Source organism: Echinops telfairi, unplaced genomic scaffold (assembly GCF_000313985.2).
Source record: "Echinops telfairi isolate 266 unplaced genomic scaffold, ASM31398v2 ScPeMD7_23;HRSCAF=83, whole genome shotgun sequence".
Lineage (NCBI taxonomy): Eukaryota > Metazoa > Chordata > Mammalia > Afrosoricida > Tenrecidae > Echinops > Echinops telfairi.
In genome coordinates this window covers 53,093,934-53,110,645 of record NW_022103920.1, presented here as the reverse complement: position 1 = coordinate 53,110,645, position 16,712 = coordinate 53,093,934, and the positions used below count along the sequence as shown (strand labels likewise).

The 16,712-nt window shown below is 44.0% G+C and overlaps 1 protein-coding gene across 1 annotated transcript in view; it reads right to left on the bottom strand.

Moving 5' to 3' along the window:
* GRM3 (glutamate metabotropic receptor 3) overlaps window positions 1–16,712 on the bottom strand; it is a 253,947-nt gene that overhangs the window by 1,723 nt on the left and 235,512 nt on the right. The window contains exons 5-6 of the mRNA XM_045288986.1: window positions 7,444–7,618; window positions 6,090–6,158 (exon numbers count right to left, since the gene is read on the bottom strand). Of these exons, the coding sequence (XP_045144921.1) occupies window positions 6,090–6,158; window positions 7,444–7,618 (244 nt within the window). The remainder of the gene's footprint in view (window positions 1–6,089; window positions 6,159–7,443; window positions 7,619–16,712) is intronic.

The following is a 16,712-nucleotide window of genomic DNA, read 5'->3' as shown; positions in this document are numbered from 1 at the left end:
TTGTTTAACGACTGACCCTGTATGTAGGAAACATCAGGTTCTCCTTGAACATGGTCTTGCACTTATCCACTCCATGGACATCACGATGGAAGTTCACAGCATATCTTTGAGTCATTTACCTGCTTCATGAGAGCAGTAAAGGGAATCCCCTATGTCAGAATATCTAAACGATTTTGGAGGAAAATAATGTAACTTTAGAGTCTTCTTATAAGTGTAATAGCACCGAACACACGAGACTCTGCAACTCCCTCCCCCGAGGAAGCTCTTGGAGTGAGTGCGTCAGCGGCACCTTGCATTTTAATGCTTCTCTTTTTTGGTTTCCTCTGTAGCTTTTGCCAATACACTTTCGTATGTAAACTATATTCTCATTTTTGCACAGATAGAAGGAATTGTTTTATGAGTTAACTCTATCAATTGCTTTGTCTTTCATAAATAGTTTACATACCCCTCCCACGTGAGCCCATCTGTTATTCCCCAGGGTAGTCAATTATGTGCAAGAGCAAGGTGCTATCAGCTGTGTGTGTTTGTGCACGTGATGAGCTTTTGCTATTCTTTTAATGAAATGCTCATGAAGACTTGTAATGGTGTAAATTTAATTCATTCTCTAAAGTACAGTTAAACAAATTTCTGTAACCATTTTATTTTGCCAGAAATAAGAGGCATGAAAAAGTTCTAGGTTCCGTTAAAGTTCCTGATGAAGAAACACAATTGAGATTTTTTTTCAGTGATTAAATCTGCCTATTTGTATTCAAAACACTGTACCTAAAACTTGATATAAATTCCTCCTTTTCCTCCTGTTTTGGTTTAATGAATATCATTTATCACGTATGAAATCTTTATATGTTTCGCGTGTTAAGAATAAATGTACATTAGATCTTGGTTTAAAAAAGAGGCATGCAGGTTTATTTTTGGGTTTCCTAGGACTCAGGATGACAGCTTATTCTGGGCTAAGGTGGTATGTTTTGCCATTCAAAGTGAACACTTTTGGCGAGCTGAAAAATTCCTAATCTTTCCACCACCACTGATCATAAAGGGAAAGTTCACATCCTTCAAAAGACATTTTTTCCTGCTTCACAAGCTTGGCGAAGCATTGGGGATCAGTGCAGTCAAGTAGCAGCTTCGTCTTATTGCTCTGTGAGATCCGCTTCTCTTCCCCAGGACTACACAGGCTGGCCAGGCTTTGGAGAAATGACCCTCCTGTTCTTCAGGTAACGGGGCTCTCAGTCACGGCCAAGCGTGTTCATTTAATAGCTTCTTATGGATGCCAAGTCTGTTAGTCAGTTTAGAGCTGAGACATGGTTCCTGAGAATCAGTGTGTTACTATAACTGCGTAATACATCTGCCTCAGGGAAAAAAAATAAACATTTAAACAGAACAGATATTCCACTCTGACCCCATCTGTTCCATTTCCTTGCTCTTGGTGACCCAAACTAATTTTTCCCAGGATGTCTGCTTGCTTAAATCTTTCAATGCCTGAGTCCAGTTTCCGCTGGCTCGTTGCTGTCCTGTCTTTCAGAACCCCTTTTACGACCCTTTACCTTATTTCACTTGTGCTAGAGCCTCTTGCTCCACTTCAGAAGGTCATCCAGTGACTACCACGTGCCAGCAGGGTAGATCATGAGTTTACTGCCCACGGGCTTGGTAGCCTCGATAGAGAGAGAGCCCATGATCAAAAAATAGGGTCTGGGAGGTGAGGGCAATCTGCATTGGACATCAGTCACCCTCCTGATCTGGCTGGCTAGGCAGGTGTGCCCTTCCTCCCTCACTGCTCTATGTGCGTCCCTTCAAAAGGAGGCTGTCTGAGTGATTGAAGAGGACCATCCTGTCAGTCAAGGGTGTATGAGTAGTGCGGGCCTTCCCTGCTAGAACCTCCAACCACGCTCGGCAGAAATATGGACCAGTTCTCCAGGGGATGTTTCCCTTTTATGATCCAAGTAATGATCTCAAACTGTTCATAGCAGATCTACGAGGGAATGATATTCATCCTACTGTGGGTTGAAGTTGGTAAGCCCAGGAGTTTGTTCCCCAATATGGAGTTAGATCCATGGTTATTGAGTCGATTCCAGCTCATAGTGACCCTAAATTAGGGTTTCCCAGACTAAATCTTTACACAAGTGGCTGGTGGGCTCACGCCATCAATGTCGTGGTTAGCAGCCCGCCGCCCAGACTACAGCACACCCAGAAGGAGGACTGTGGAAAAGCCAAATATTTCTCCATGCCGTGATTCCTTCTTATGAGGCAAGAGTCGGGAAAACAGAAGAAAAGATACATCACGTGCCCATTTTACAGCTTGAGTACCTTAGCAGAAAGAGTTCTTTGTCCTTGACTGCATCTTGTTAAATTCCAACCAAATGCCTTACTACAGTTTTAGCACTTCATGTCATCTTTCTGATGCTCTTTCCCTCTCCTTTTCCTCCTTCGGGAAGAACAAAAGTGGATGGATAATGGCAATTGTCAACGAAAGGGCTCAGTCATTCTGTGTACTATTCCACGAATACTATACTCTCTTCTCCTCTTTATTGCCAGACACCTCTGGCTTTTCTTCTCTTTATGCTGATGCGTCCCCAGACCAGGATCAGAAACTTGTTCCCCCTGAAGTCCAAACAACTAGTAGCAGCAGCACATGCTCCGAGACCTAGCGATCCAAGTCTGAAACCAAGTGTTCAGCTGTCATCGAACAATGGCAGGCATCAGTCCTCCTCTCTCATGAGTGAATTCTGCTTCCTTCCTGTAAATTGTTTAATACTCTACGAACTTCCTCTGCTGTCACTCCGGCTTCAACCACTCAACACAAAGGTTTCCAACCTGATCTCTTTCACGGGCCCCTCTCTTGTTTTCTGACCACACAGGCACAAAGAGGCTTTGAAGGGCAGCTCATGCCACCCCTCTGCTGACACCCTTCTAGTGACGTCCCATTTCTCTCATCAGGAGAGTATGAGATTTTAACAATGACCTCTAAAGCAGTCCATGGTCTACTTCCTCTCTGGCCCTGTCTTCTCCAACTTTCATCCTTGTTCATTTCCAATCTGGCCACACTGGCCTCTGCTAGCCTCCCAAATGTGGCCCTTCTCATTCGCTGTTCTTCGCCTTCAAATGTTTTCCTGGAGATCCTGGCATGACTCGCTGCCTTCGTTTGTGTCAGCTCGCTCCCCAAATGCCACCTTATCAAAGAGGCCTTCCCCGAACACCTTTTAGGAAAGAAGTCTCTCCTCAGAATATTCTATTTGCCTATGCCCTGTTATTTGACCCATTTATCCATGTCACTCTTTGCCACTTGATGTATTGCATATTATTGGCTTTTCTTTGTGCTTTCCTTCCCCATTAGGATATTGACAATATGTACGGAAGGTTTGTGTGCTTTGTTCGTTATTGCTTCCCCAGTGCCTAGAGCTAAGTCAGCCTAAATTATTCTTGACTGAATGAGCTAAGTATCCATTGGATTCGTCATATTTATTTGCTGAAGAGCTCTCTCCCAACATCTCTGAAATTGTGCCAAGTAAGGCAGCCATCTTAACTTGCTGCTCATGAGTAGGGATCTCTCTGCAGAAAGCACAGTCTCCCCATGTAGGGGAGACTTTCACTTAAAGGAAAACAAAGTGGGACGGAGAAATACCATGCAATAAATTGATCTTAGACTCTTTGCTTGTGTTGTTTTCAAGTATTGACAGAAGCTTGCTCCAGTGAAGAATTATAGTCGGAGAAACCTGGTATAGGATTGTTATGAACTGGAAAAGACTTGCTACCAGTGGGTTAGGTATTGGATTACATCATACCCATCTCTCTCTCTCGCTCATATATATATGCTGAATAAATTGAAATGGGTATGGCTTTAGGTTTATCTCGTAGAATCTTTTTCATTCAGAAACGCTTTCTGGGCTATTGGGTTTACATTATTTTCAAGTGTTGGGTAAATAAGGGGCTATACAGTGTAATTTAATTCAAGTAAATGATACTTGTTTTTAAAGCACTGTTTAGAGTAGAGCAATTATGTGCCTTTGAGATAAATACCGGTAGTTAGCAAGCCACCATTAAGAATCTTCCTTTGCCTCCATCAAACACCATATCCAAGAACCCTTAAGATTGATGTGTCTGGAAGATCACGATTGCTCAGTGTGCAGCTTGGTGGTGGGGACCACTGAGGTATCCCACAGACACGTTTTGTTTTGCGCTTCTTGGAATAAGGCCTTTAAGAGGAATACAAATGTGTATGCATGCGGAGAAAACAAGATATCATCAGATGCACGGCTGAAGGAGAGCATTTAACTAAGACAAACAAAAAAAGTCATTGAACTTGTAATATGCTAAGTTTCTCATGTTAAGTGTTGGGCTGCTAATTGCAAAGTCAGTGGTTCAAGCATCTCCCCAGGAGAAAGATGGAACTGTCTATTCCTACAAATATTTACTATCTCAGCAGTTCTACATCTCAGAATTGATTCAGGAGCAGCCAGCGTGAGGTTCTCATTGTCAGAATGGACATGGAGCTGAATGCTGTCAGGAGCTGCGGAAGACAAACCCAGGAAGGCCAGAGGAACCTTGTAGCAGCTTCCTAGCGTTGTATTTATCATGTCAGTTACCAAGGTCTTTAAAGTATGTTAGCTAGGCACCTAGTTTATTCACCTACGTATGAAGTTATTATACTAATTGGCCCCTCCAGCTCGTCTTTGTGGTCATTGCTGTGAGGGAAGGCAAGCTATTTTCGGTTGGGGGACGATCCACAGGGTAAAATGACAGGTCAAGGGGAAATGATGCAAGAGTTGGAAAAGCTCAGTTGGGGGTCAAATAGGCTGGAACTATTAACCCAGAAGAAAAAAGATCACGAACACCAGCTCTTTCATACAATGTTAACCTCACTGCCATGGAATCAGCTCTTATGTATAGTGACCCTGTCGGGTCGGCGAGAGCTGTCCCTGTGGGCTTGCTGGTCTGTAACGCTTTATGGCATTAGAAAGCCTCATCTTTCTCCTGTGGAGAGACTGGTCGTTGGTAGCTGCTGGCCTTGAGCTGAGCAGCCCAACTCCTAACCACGACGCCACCAGGGCTCCTCAGGTATGTTGGGTTCTCCGTTTAACGGCTGGAGATGATGTCTTCGCCAATCCTCGGTGAGGGAGAAAATGAAAGAAAAGGGGCTGAGGTTCTTAGGAGTGCTGTAGACTTCCATACCTAAGGGAAACTGGATGGACGTCTATCTGATTTGGATATGCTGGAAGTATTTTTCCTGGAGCAGTGGCCTAACTTGCTGATTACTCCAGACGCCTCCCACACTGTCCAAGGCAGATTTATGTTGATAATATACTCATGCCTGTGGAGTGGAAGACGGTCAATTCAGTCGGTGGTGCCAAATAACTTGCTAATTTTCCTGGCCCGACGAGTACAGAGTGTCATTATGGGACTCCCTGAATGTGCAGTGTAGGCATCTTATGCTTTTTTCCTGGACTTGTGGCGTCGAGCAGAAACATGGGCACGTGACCTCATTTTATCCATTTCTAAAGTCATCATCAGATTTCAGGAGGGGCTGGCTCCTGCTCACTGGGCCTCTTTAACGGCTCGGCCACTGGTCACTGCAGAGCCTGGTCAGCTGTCCTTGCTCTCTGTGGCTTTGGCTCCATGGGAAAAAACCAAAAACATGCTTTCTGTGATGCTGGGAGACGGACTGCTTGATTGTTTACACCACAGCTTCTTTTTTACATCATAAAAATACGTTGTAATAAAGATTAATTCTGTCAACTGAGCAGTTACCTAGACAATTGACTTTCTGAAGAAGATTTTGGCAGAGCGAATCAATTTCCTTGTGCCTACAGTTCCTCCGGGACCCAAATCCTGGCATCATTAGTTCATAGAAGCCTCCTGGCTGATCCTAATGATAATGGCATCCATCTAATCTGAATGATCCCCATGAGCAAGAGAAACACACGTTTTCCCCAAGACCAAGTTTAGAACATCTCCGGATACCACCGGGCACATTTCAAGTCTATGCTGTTATAAAACCATCTTAGTGGCAACGACATACCGACCTGCATGAATCCTTTCTCGTTTTATGCTAAGTAACCTCCTGTATACATCGAGCTTCAAAATTACACAGTTTCACTTACATTCCCAGCATACGTTCTTGCTTGCCTGGACTTGGGAATCAGCTCGGGAAAGCCTCTTTGTTTCTAAAGCTGAACAAAAGAGAGAAATGACCTCTTTCTTTCTCATCCAAATGCAAAGGTTGTTTGCTTTTGTGTGTGGGGCCCAGTGTGAGTTTAGGATTTCGTGGTGTCTGAATGTCCCCTGCCCTTGGAAGGAGCCCTCCCGGTTACAGTAAACCCTTTCGAGTGGCCTGTGCTTCTGTGTGTATACAGCGCATCTTGGTGCCCTCACTCCTAGCCTGCCAGTCTTCACAGTTTTCTGGGGGAGGGGAGGGCTGCCAGGAACATTTTTTACGCTGTTGGAGAAATTGGGGTACTCATGTGATTGCTCACCTGGGGATGCTGAGTGATTGGGAAGTGGTCTTCCTAGCTGACTGGAGGCAAAAACATAAAAAGCCATTTGTCTGTCAGTTCCAAGCACCCTTCCCCATCTTGTGAGTCCTCGCACCAACCTTCCCCTCTATCCTTTGATCAGTTAATTTCTCCTATTCCATACAAGAGACAAGTTGAAAATGGCTCAAAAGGGTGCTCCCTCTAGGAAGATTTGTGTTTTAGAGGACTCTAAATAATTAAATCAAGGAATCTCTAAGGAAACGGTGTCAGACGTGTGTGAGGTATGATGCCGGCACCCTGGGCTGACGGCAGCGACTCTCCACTGGGTCTTGGCTGGAACAACCAAGCAATCTGAGGTGTGTTCTATCGGGTGTTCCTGGTGGGACTGGGGTCAAGCCTGTTTAAGAAATTCTATGAATAACAAAGTTAAACACTTGTTTCTTTGTTTTCTTAATTACAGCGGTTCTCAGAACCTTTAGCATGCTAATGGCGTTACTGGTCTCCAAGGGAATATTTAGGATATAGTGTTTTCCATCTCATTTAGTTATCTTCCCCCTTTAAATGTTCAAGAAACACTCTCAGCACCTGCATAATGTTGAACAAACACTGCAGAACACCAATCTAGTCCAGTCCTCGGGTGTGACGAGTAATGGAAACAGAGAGCAATAAAGCGACTTGCTCCAGTTACCTACTGAACTGAGCAGCGACCTGGTTTTCTGATTTCGCATGGCTGAAAATCCCAACTGCATGCAGGTGTGGACTCAATGTCTTTCTTTCCCATGTGAACCCCCAAAACAGAAATGGACTCTTCTGCTCACCATTGTGTCCCCGGCCCCTAGCACAGTATCTGGCACACAGTTGAACCACGATTGATTCAATTTCAATCAAGCTTCAAAATGCACTGTTTGTTTGTGTCATCTCCCAGCCTGGTCCCCATGACAATCCTATTTCCCGAGGGTCCAGCGATGAGTCCCATACTTACACTGAGAATACGGAGTCCCAGTTCCACTGACACTGAACCTGTTGAGGTGCAGCCTGTGTGTGACCACATTTTTCTGGGGTTGGAACAGGATGATATGCACCTTGGGTGCAAACAAACAGCCCAGAACCACGAAGCCACTCAGGCTCACGGATATGCACATGGTTGTCGTCTGCACCTGCAAGAAAAGGTTGCTTAATGTTCAGGAAGGTGTACATTCAAGAAGGTGTCGAACTGAAAAGAACATTGGACCAATGCCAGCCCTGAAAAACTGAATAATCCGTAGCACTCTCTTTATGACAGCCAAGCTGATGCAGCAAAAACAGTGGAGTTTTTTGGGTTTGGGGCATTCGTGGAAACATTGCTTAGGACTAAAAGCAAGCGCTATTTGTGTGTGGTTTTCCTGAGTGCTTGCCAAGGTGTCATGCGGCTTTTCTTATTTTATTTTTTTATTTATATGTTTATAGAGACATTTCTGCATTACCACTAGTGTCAGAAACTAAGTAGCAATGCTTTAAAACTCGGTGATGGAATGGCACGCTTGCTGCTGTTTGCAGTCAATGAACTTGGCCTCTGATATGTTCCCATCCCCTCTTCTTGCTGGTGCTCTGCCTATCAGTTACCCATTTACTTAAATTGGGGGGGACCCTACCAACTTTCTTCAGAGGCACCTTCTCTTTTCCTTTTTTATTGGCATATCTCTGGAAGTTTGGGTCATCAGATACTTTTGCTCAATGTTCTTGTGCTGCAGGTACCCATGAAAGTACCGTGCACTGCTAACAGGACAGCCAACCTCTCTTTGCATTGGTACGGCCCGAGGGCTCCTTAGAGGCAAGGATGGAAAAACTTCATCTTTGGACATATTGTCATGAGACACCAGTGCCCTGAGAAGGATGTTCTACTTGGTCAATGGAGGGGCAGTGTAAAAGAGTAAGGCCCTCACGGAGATAGGCTGACACAGAGGCTGTAACAATGGGATCGAGCGTAGGAACCGTTGGGAGGATGACGCAGGACCATCCCATGCTGCGTTTCCTTCTGCTGTGCATAGGGTTGCTATGGGTTGGCACCTCGGCATCTAACAACAACTGGTGCCTACAAACCCATTCACGACTAGGAAGTTTCCCCTCCCCCTTTTCACTCTTCTGGAAACTGGGCCTTGAACTAGGAACTTCTTCTAAGTCACTTGCCGTAATTTGCCATCTTCTCTGAGATCGTTATTGTCCTGGTTTCAGTTCCCAGATTAGATACGACATATTTTATCACTTTGGATAATGAAAATGGAAATTGTTTCTTCTGTCAGTTTTGTAAAAATGTTCCATAGTCTTCCTCGAGACCCCTTGGAATTCTAGAGTGATTGCAGATTTCCCTTTCAATTTCTTTCCAGACAATGCTGTTAACAAATAGTGCCCTCCAATCTCTGACCTTCCTTTTGAATCAAGGAAAGCTGGACTGAATGAACTCAGAGCGGTGAGTTCGGGGGTCTTGTGTGTGTGTGTGTGTGTGTGTGTGTGTGTGTGTGTGTGTGTGTATGTGTGGTGGTTCAGTACTCCACTGCTGGTTGAACAATTGTCAGCCACTCCACAGGAAAAAGGTTTGGTACACCAACATGCTTTTACAATCTTGGAAAACTGACCTGGGTGGTGGGGAGAGAGGGTATATCTACTCTGTCCTTTAGAATTGCCATGAGCCAGAATTGACTCAATGGTGGTGAGTTTGTTATCGTGTACCAAGGTTTTATATCCTAGATAATAGCCTTTTCTCTGATAAATCAACCAACAGGAACCAATAGCAGAGGGGCTCTGGCTGACTGAAAGGAACAGAGCATCTCATTCATCAGCTCCAGGTGAGGAGGGCACTTTGGAGTAGTGAAGGGGAGACACTAGCTTTAGAATGGGAGAGCTGGATTATGCTTTCAACATTAGAGTAAACCCATGGGCTGAATTTTAGCTTAAATAGGCTTTCCATTAAAAAAACAGCAACAAAACAAAATGGAATGGACGTTTCTAATGCTTGTAATCTTTTACCTGGAGTAAACCACTCGTGCTGAGGTATCTCAGACTTCAACTTTAGATCCTCTCAATCCACTATGTCATTGCATTCCATGGCTTTGGGGTAGTGGTCACATGTCGGGTATCGACTCAATGGCAGTACATTGGGTTTTTCAGTTTAAGGTGATAATGTCAAAGGAGCTCTGGTGGCACAGGGGATTACACATTGGACTGCCACTCTCAAGGTCAGTTGTTGGAACCTGCCACCTGCTACATGGGAGAAAAAGGAGGCTCTCTGCTCTGGGATCCCTAGGGAGCAGTTCTATTCTGTCCCACAGGGTTGCTACGAGTTGGAATTGACTCAAGCAGCATAATATTTTGGTTTGTATTGATAACGTCTAGATATTAATTATGAACTCTGACTTTATTTTATGGGCTTCCAGACTTACATATTCAATCATTGCTGTGACAGATTCTTTTGGGTGTATAATGGGAATTTCAGAATTAGTACGTAAATAAAACCTCATCCCTTCCCCCCATGTGTGTAAATGGGAGTCAATGGCAAAGCTGCGCGGAGCTGTGGGCCACTCATGGAGCTGGTAACGAGTCACCTGGGAGAGGAAGTGGAAACACTCGCAGAAACCCAAATCAAACACTGTCCTCTGGCGATGAGCTGGAATCTACTCGAAGCGGTGAGGTAGCTTTGTCACCCAGTTGGGTAAGACAGACGTCTGAGGGTCCTCTGTGATCACGACCCTTCTCTCATAATCACTCATTGAACTCAAGAACATGTGTTCTGACCCTGTCGGCTCTCTGCGGGTCTTCCGTATTTGTACATCTCTGCAAGCAGAGACACGGCGTCATTTGGGTCCAGCCTTGCTTTACACGGATGTTTGCATAGCAAAGAGCCGGATAAGATATAATGTGTCCTGCAGCGAAGCACTCTTTGCCTACAGCCTTGGGGAGTAATTTCCCCACCGTGTCAAAGAGCCAGCAGACTAGTCCGTGTGAAAGATTCAGATTCTCTTGCACAAACTTCCACTCCAGAAACACAGCCCCGTTGTTTGTGCAGGGGTTACTAGACTGAGGTGACCAGACGTCCCGCTTTTAGCAGGATCGTCCCGGTTTTTTGCGTTTTAAAAAAGTCCCAATTTTTGGAAAGAATGCACGACAAGCTAGGGAATGGTCTATTTGGTCCATATAGACCAATTTTTAAATCAAGAACACCCCTCCCCCCCCCTCGTTCAATGGTGTCCCACTTTAAATCTGGTCACCTTATATTAGACACATTTTGCACAACCTGAGAGAATGAGAAGCTCCCACGGCCTAATGGTTACGGTGTTGGGCTGCTAACCATGAGTTACCAGTTTGAAAGAGGGGCCTTTCTGCTCCTGTAAGGACACTCAGAAGCTCAAAGGGGAAGGTTTATCGTGTCCTCCGGGGGTGGCTATGAGTCTCAATCTACTCGATGGTCCTGAGTTTGCTTTGGGGGTTTTTTTGAGGATGGGGGGCGGGGGTGGAGGGTAGAACGGGGGTGGAAGGTAGAATAGGAATTCGGGGAGCCAGCACAGAGGCTGACACTGGCTACTGCTGCTGCGAATCCGAAAGTCCTTTTTGTTAGCTTCCATAAAACAGTGGCATGCTAACGTGTGAGCTTCCCAGTACGGTAAGGAATCAGACTGTGCAGTTCTTGACAGTTTTGACAATGAGGATGAAATGTTGCACACACACACACACACACACACACACACACACACACACACACACCACTTTTTCAAGTAGGAAATATGAGCCTTCTTTGTTTGATTATCAGGATTGGAGGGGAAGTCCATTGCAAGGGGCAGACATTTATTAGTAAATTGCACAGACACCCAAGCAGATATGTGGTGCTCCACTTTATTGCCTGCTAATGAGGCGGGATCGGGGAGATGGGTGCCCACTGAGCAACAGGAAGTAAGTTCAAAGAATGCTGCTTGAACGGTACCCTGCTTATGGCAACTGTGCGTGGAGAGGTGGGCTGGCCTGCTGGTCGCTCCTTTGATTGGAACAATTCGCACAAGGGTGTGGGTTGAGCAGGCTACAGGGTCTTCTTTTCACAAAGCAGTGCAGGGTCCTGTGCCCACATGGAATGTGAAACTAGAAACACAGAATGACACCAGCGAACCACTGAGATTTGGCGAGTTCCCTGGAGAGTTCAGGAGGTAGGGTGCACCATGCTTATTCAGGAAGAAAGGCAACAGCTGGGCCCCACGATGGGTCTTGGAGACCTGTAATAGCTTCAGTTGTAGGCTCTTTTGCAAACCCATTCTTCAGAACAAGGATAGAAAGTTTGTGGTGTTGTACTGAGAATATAGATTTGGATCAGAAAAAAAACCTTGTCCTATTCTTAATGGTGACACCTGGGTATTTAATTATCCTCTATATTTGTTTACTCATTTCTCCTATTGTATTTTCAACTTTCCAGGGTGTCAAGAAGGATAGTGGAGATCAGGTACTCATTAGATCCTTCCTATCTTCAAATCATCTATCACTAAGTAAGGTCCATCATTGCCTTCTGATTGTTTCCTTTCTGTCTTGCCTCAGGAGCATTCCTTTCACCAGCCCTTCACTTCATTCCCTATCATTCTTAGGTGTTGATGGGTTGGTGGTGACTCATGGTGACCCCTGTACACAGAACACAACACTGACACTGGCCATGGCCGTGTTTGCACTTGTCCCTCGATTTGAGCCCATTGCTGTGACCATCGTGCCAATCTATCTCTTTTCCACCCACGGGCTACCAAACCTGATGTTTTTCTCAAGGGACTGACAACTTGTACCAAGTTTATGGGATGAAGTCTCTCCAAATTTGCTTCCAGGGAGCATTTTGTCAGTAATTCTTCCAAGATGGATTTGCTTTTTCTTCTGGCAGTCCATAGGACTGCCAATATTTTCCAGCAACATCATAATTTAAGTGCATTAATTCTTCTTCAGCCTTGCTTTAGTCACTGACCTCTAGTCTCTAGCTATTTTAATTGCACCTGGCCATCAGTGATCAGGGGAAAATTCCACATAATAGGAATCATTCCTGGAAAGAGCAAGCTTTTAGCAATTGAACATGGTGTGTGTGTGTGTGTGTTGTAGTTGCAAAATTGGGTCTTCAGAGTCTGTATAACCAATTTAATTATAAATTCTCCTGTGTTAATCTTGAATTCTTTCATGCTTGAGTTTTTTCTCCCCCTGCTGGGATATAAGCTTCTTGAAGACTAGAATAGTGCTTTATATTTATTTATAACTCACAATGGGTGCTAAAGTACTGAGCCATAAACCTTCTTGACTGTTTGATGCCCAAACTGCTTCCAGCAACCCGTGAATTATGGGATACTTTTCTGGTAGTGCTAATTCTATTTGCACTACATGGTTTCCCTCTGGGAAATTTTCAATCCCAGGCTTGCTCTGTATCTATATAAGTCTTTCAAAACAAGGGTCCTAAGTTCAAATGCTTCTAGCGAAGTTCACAAATGAAAGGAGTCAGGTATAAGAATTCAGCGGTTGGGGGAGGCTATGAGAAACAGGAGAGCAGGCCACATCTAGAGGGGCAGGCTAACTAGAAATCCGAACCAAGGCCACTGGCATGGAGTGGATCACCACGCATAGTGACTCTATAGGGCAGAGTAGAATTGCCCATAGGGGTTTCTGAGCTTGCAACTCTTTCCAGGGGTAGAAAGCCTCCTCTGTGGCCCTTGGAGTGGTTGGGGGTTTCTGACTGCAGGTAGCAGCCCAACTCAGAACTCACTGCAACCCCAGGGCTCCTTCAAAAGTGAAGCGGGTCCAGTTAGTTGTTGTGCGTAGGCATTTGAATTCACGACTCTTACTTTTTAAAGAGAAACCAAACATTTGGATATTTGTGAGTGATTGCTCAGTTTCCTAAATCTGACAAATTTCAACAGCGCAAGGCAGGTTGTGAAACAAATATTATCTGTGAACAAGAAAAATGTAACACATTAGAGCCATGCTATTTGACCTTAGCTGCAAAGTAGAGCCACCAGAGGAGCTTTGAGAAACCCTGATGCCCAGGCCACAGCCCAGACCAATGATGTCTCAGGAGCCGGGGTGGTGGGGGTGGCCCAAGTATGAATATACATTTTTAAGGTTCCCGTCTGGAGTCATTTTTTTTTCCAGCCAAATTTGAAAACCACTGTGTTGGAGGTTTCCGTTGACCTTGTTTCTTTCTTTTTCAACCTTTGTCAAATTTGGGCATGGCATTAGTAGGGGTTAATGAGGCCTCAGACAATCTTCATGTGATTGAATATCTAAGTATATATACCTTATGAAACTCAACTCCATCATGTCTGCCCCATCTGCCTTGCAACTTACACCATGTGGTGCAATTTCTGATGTGTCCAGACAACTGCATCCAATCAGTTGTTCTACTATGTCATTATTTTGTTTATATATATATATATATATAGTTTAAAAAATAAGATAATTCTTCCAATGAAATTTAATTTACTATAATGTTGTGTTTATTCTCAGCAGTATTTTCTGTTCTATTTTTAATCTTTTGTACCTTGAATAGTTTCAAGCCACCGTCTTGAAACCAAGATAGAACAACAAGCAAACCCATTGCGGTTGAGTGGATTCTGGCCCACAGTAAGCCTGAAGGACAGGGTAGCAGTGCCCTGTGAGCTTCCAAGACTGTAACTGTTTACAGGAGTAGAAACCCCCATCTTTTTCCTGCTGAGCAGCTGGTGGTTTCTAATTGCTGACCTTGAGAGTGGCAGTCCAATAAGTAATCACTATGCCATCATGGCTGCTCTCATCAGAGGCCCATGGTGAAATAATGACTATTTAAATCATATTGCAGTCTCAACAACCCAAACCACGTCCACTGAATGTGTCTCCCTAAGAACTTCTTTAACAAACAATCCTTGCAGTTCATTTGGAGAGGATGTCTACAGACAAAAGCTAGAGAGGGGGAGTAGAGGACAAGGGTAAGTCAACATGTATTGCCACTAGGGTTCTGGTTAACACACACACACACACACACACACACACACACACGGGGTTGTAAGTCAACATAGATTGTCACGAGGGTTCTAGTTCATACACACATGAGTTCATACAAATAAAATGTGCTTAAACATGTCTCTGTGATTAGTGGATGGTTTCAGAAAATTTCTCTCCGTAATATACGTGTCTTGGCTTTGTTAAGCTCAAAACCAAACTCTGCTCTTGAGCAGATTCCACCTCACAGCAGCCCTATGGGACAGCCCAGGGCTGCTTCTTTGGGTTTCCTAGTCTTTGAAATCTTTACAGGAGCACACAGCCTTGTCTTTCTTCCACAGATTGATTGACTGGTGGGTTTGAGCTGCCCACCTTGGGGTCAGCTGGCGCAGTGCATAGTCCACCATGCCACTAGGGCCTTTTAGTCTTGTTGGGATAGCTTAAGAATAAAAAGGGTCCACCCAAAACAGTGAGTTCTTGGGAGATCTGCCAAGCCAGTTAGTTCCAAGGCAGAGAGGTCCGCTCAGAACGTTATGGTGGCCGTGTTTTGGAATTTCCAAGCGGAAATCTCGATAGGTTCTTCTAAAAGGACAGAGGATGAACACTTGTTGTACTGTGAGTACGTTTGAAGTCGACGGAAGACTGCATTAGGAAGAGAAAGATCAGGAGACTCATGTCCATCAGGTGTTCTCCATCACAACAAAGCCCCTGTGTCTTCTTTAAGGGCAGTGAAGGCTATCCCAGAAAACTTCGGTTGGAAAACTTGACCCTTCCTACCCTACAGGCCTGATCGTACCCCTTCAGGCTTCCTCTGGTTCCCCAAATTCAAAGAATATTGCAAAGGAACACAATTTGAGCCCTTCGAGGATGGCCGAACTGCCATGTTGATGTGGCATAAGTCAAAGTGTGCCGAATCCATCAAGCAACACGTGTCTGCCCTGCCTTCTGAAGTGTCTATATCTAGATGGGGAAATACTGACCAACAATAGCTTCACATTTTGATATTTTGCTTCATAAAGCTTTCTTTGTTTTATAGCAGTACTCTTTTTACTTGCCCTCATACATTGCCTATGTTGTGGTCAGTTAATTGCACTTCGTGGTGAGGCCATCTCGCGCGACAGAGTAGAACTGCCGCTTCGACTTGTCTTGGGTGTGACCTCTGCAGAAGCCAGGCCTTTCTCCCACAAGGCTGTTGAGCAAATTCGAACCACCAACCTCTCAGTTAGCAGCTAAGCACTAAACTGTTGTGCCACAGACCCCTTACAATGGCTCGCCTCCTCCCTGTCAATTTTCCCAGCCTCGAAAGGCTGCTTTAATTTAACCTTGGAATATGCCATCCTAGTTCAGATGTTATTCTTCCGTGAAGATTTAAAAAAAAATTTATGTCATTTTAGAAAGTTTCACCACTACCTTAACATTAAACTTATGTTTTTCATTTTCATAATGCATTTGTTAAGGTAGTGTTGAGTTCAGTCATATGGTTGTGCATCATTTTATAGACTTGATACATTAAACTTTGCCAGTCTCTTGATTCCATGCTTTAAATAATTTTATCTTCTTGTTGCAGCACAATTTTCCAGATTTTTTGGCAATGTGGGCATTGCCAATAATGTGGGTAATTCCAACCTATGGAAGTACTTCATTTTGCATAACTGGTAAACAAAAGGAAACCATTCTGTCTCTGGCAAACTTTAAACTTTCATTATTTCAGAAATGTAGAGGATCAGAATTAATTGCCTCAAGCACAGAAGTGCTCTAATAGTCATTCATTGAAACCCACTAAAATCAGAATTGAAACGCCACAACAGCTGACCAGTGGACTCAGCGATTTTAGAGATTATGATGAGCTGATGAACTGATTCTTTCAGAAGAGATGATAATTACATTGAAGGCCAGTCATTTGAACTATATATTGCTAAGACTATTTGATGAAGGCCTTAATTAGGTTACTTGGATACGTACGGTAAAACTTTTAGCTAGTTCAAATAATGTATATAAATGGATGGATGTATGGATTGTGATAGGAACTGTAAGAGTCCCAATAAAATGATTTTTTAAAATGTATATATATGTATATATCTAAAACCCTTAACCCATTTAACAGATATTTTACATATATGCAATACATATTATATACAACCCACACATACTATACTTGTATATATAATACACATAAATAATAGGTGTATGTATAATACACATGTACTATATATATGTGTGTCCATGTAATATATATGCACTCATATGGTATGTTCCTTAGAAGCAATGATGGCAAGATTTCATCTCATGTACTTTGGA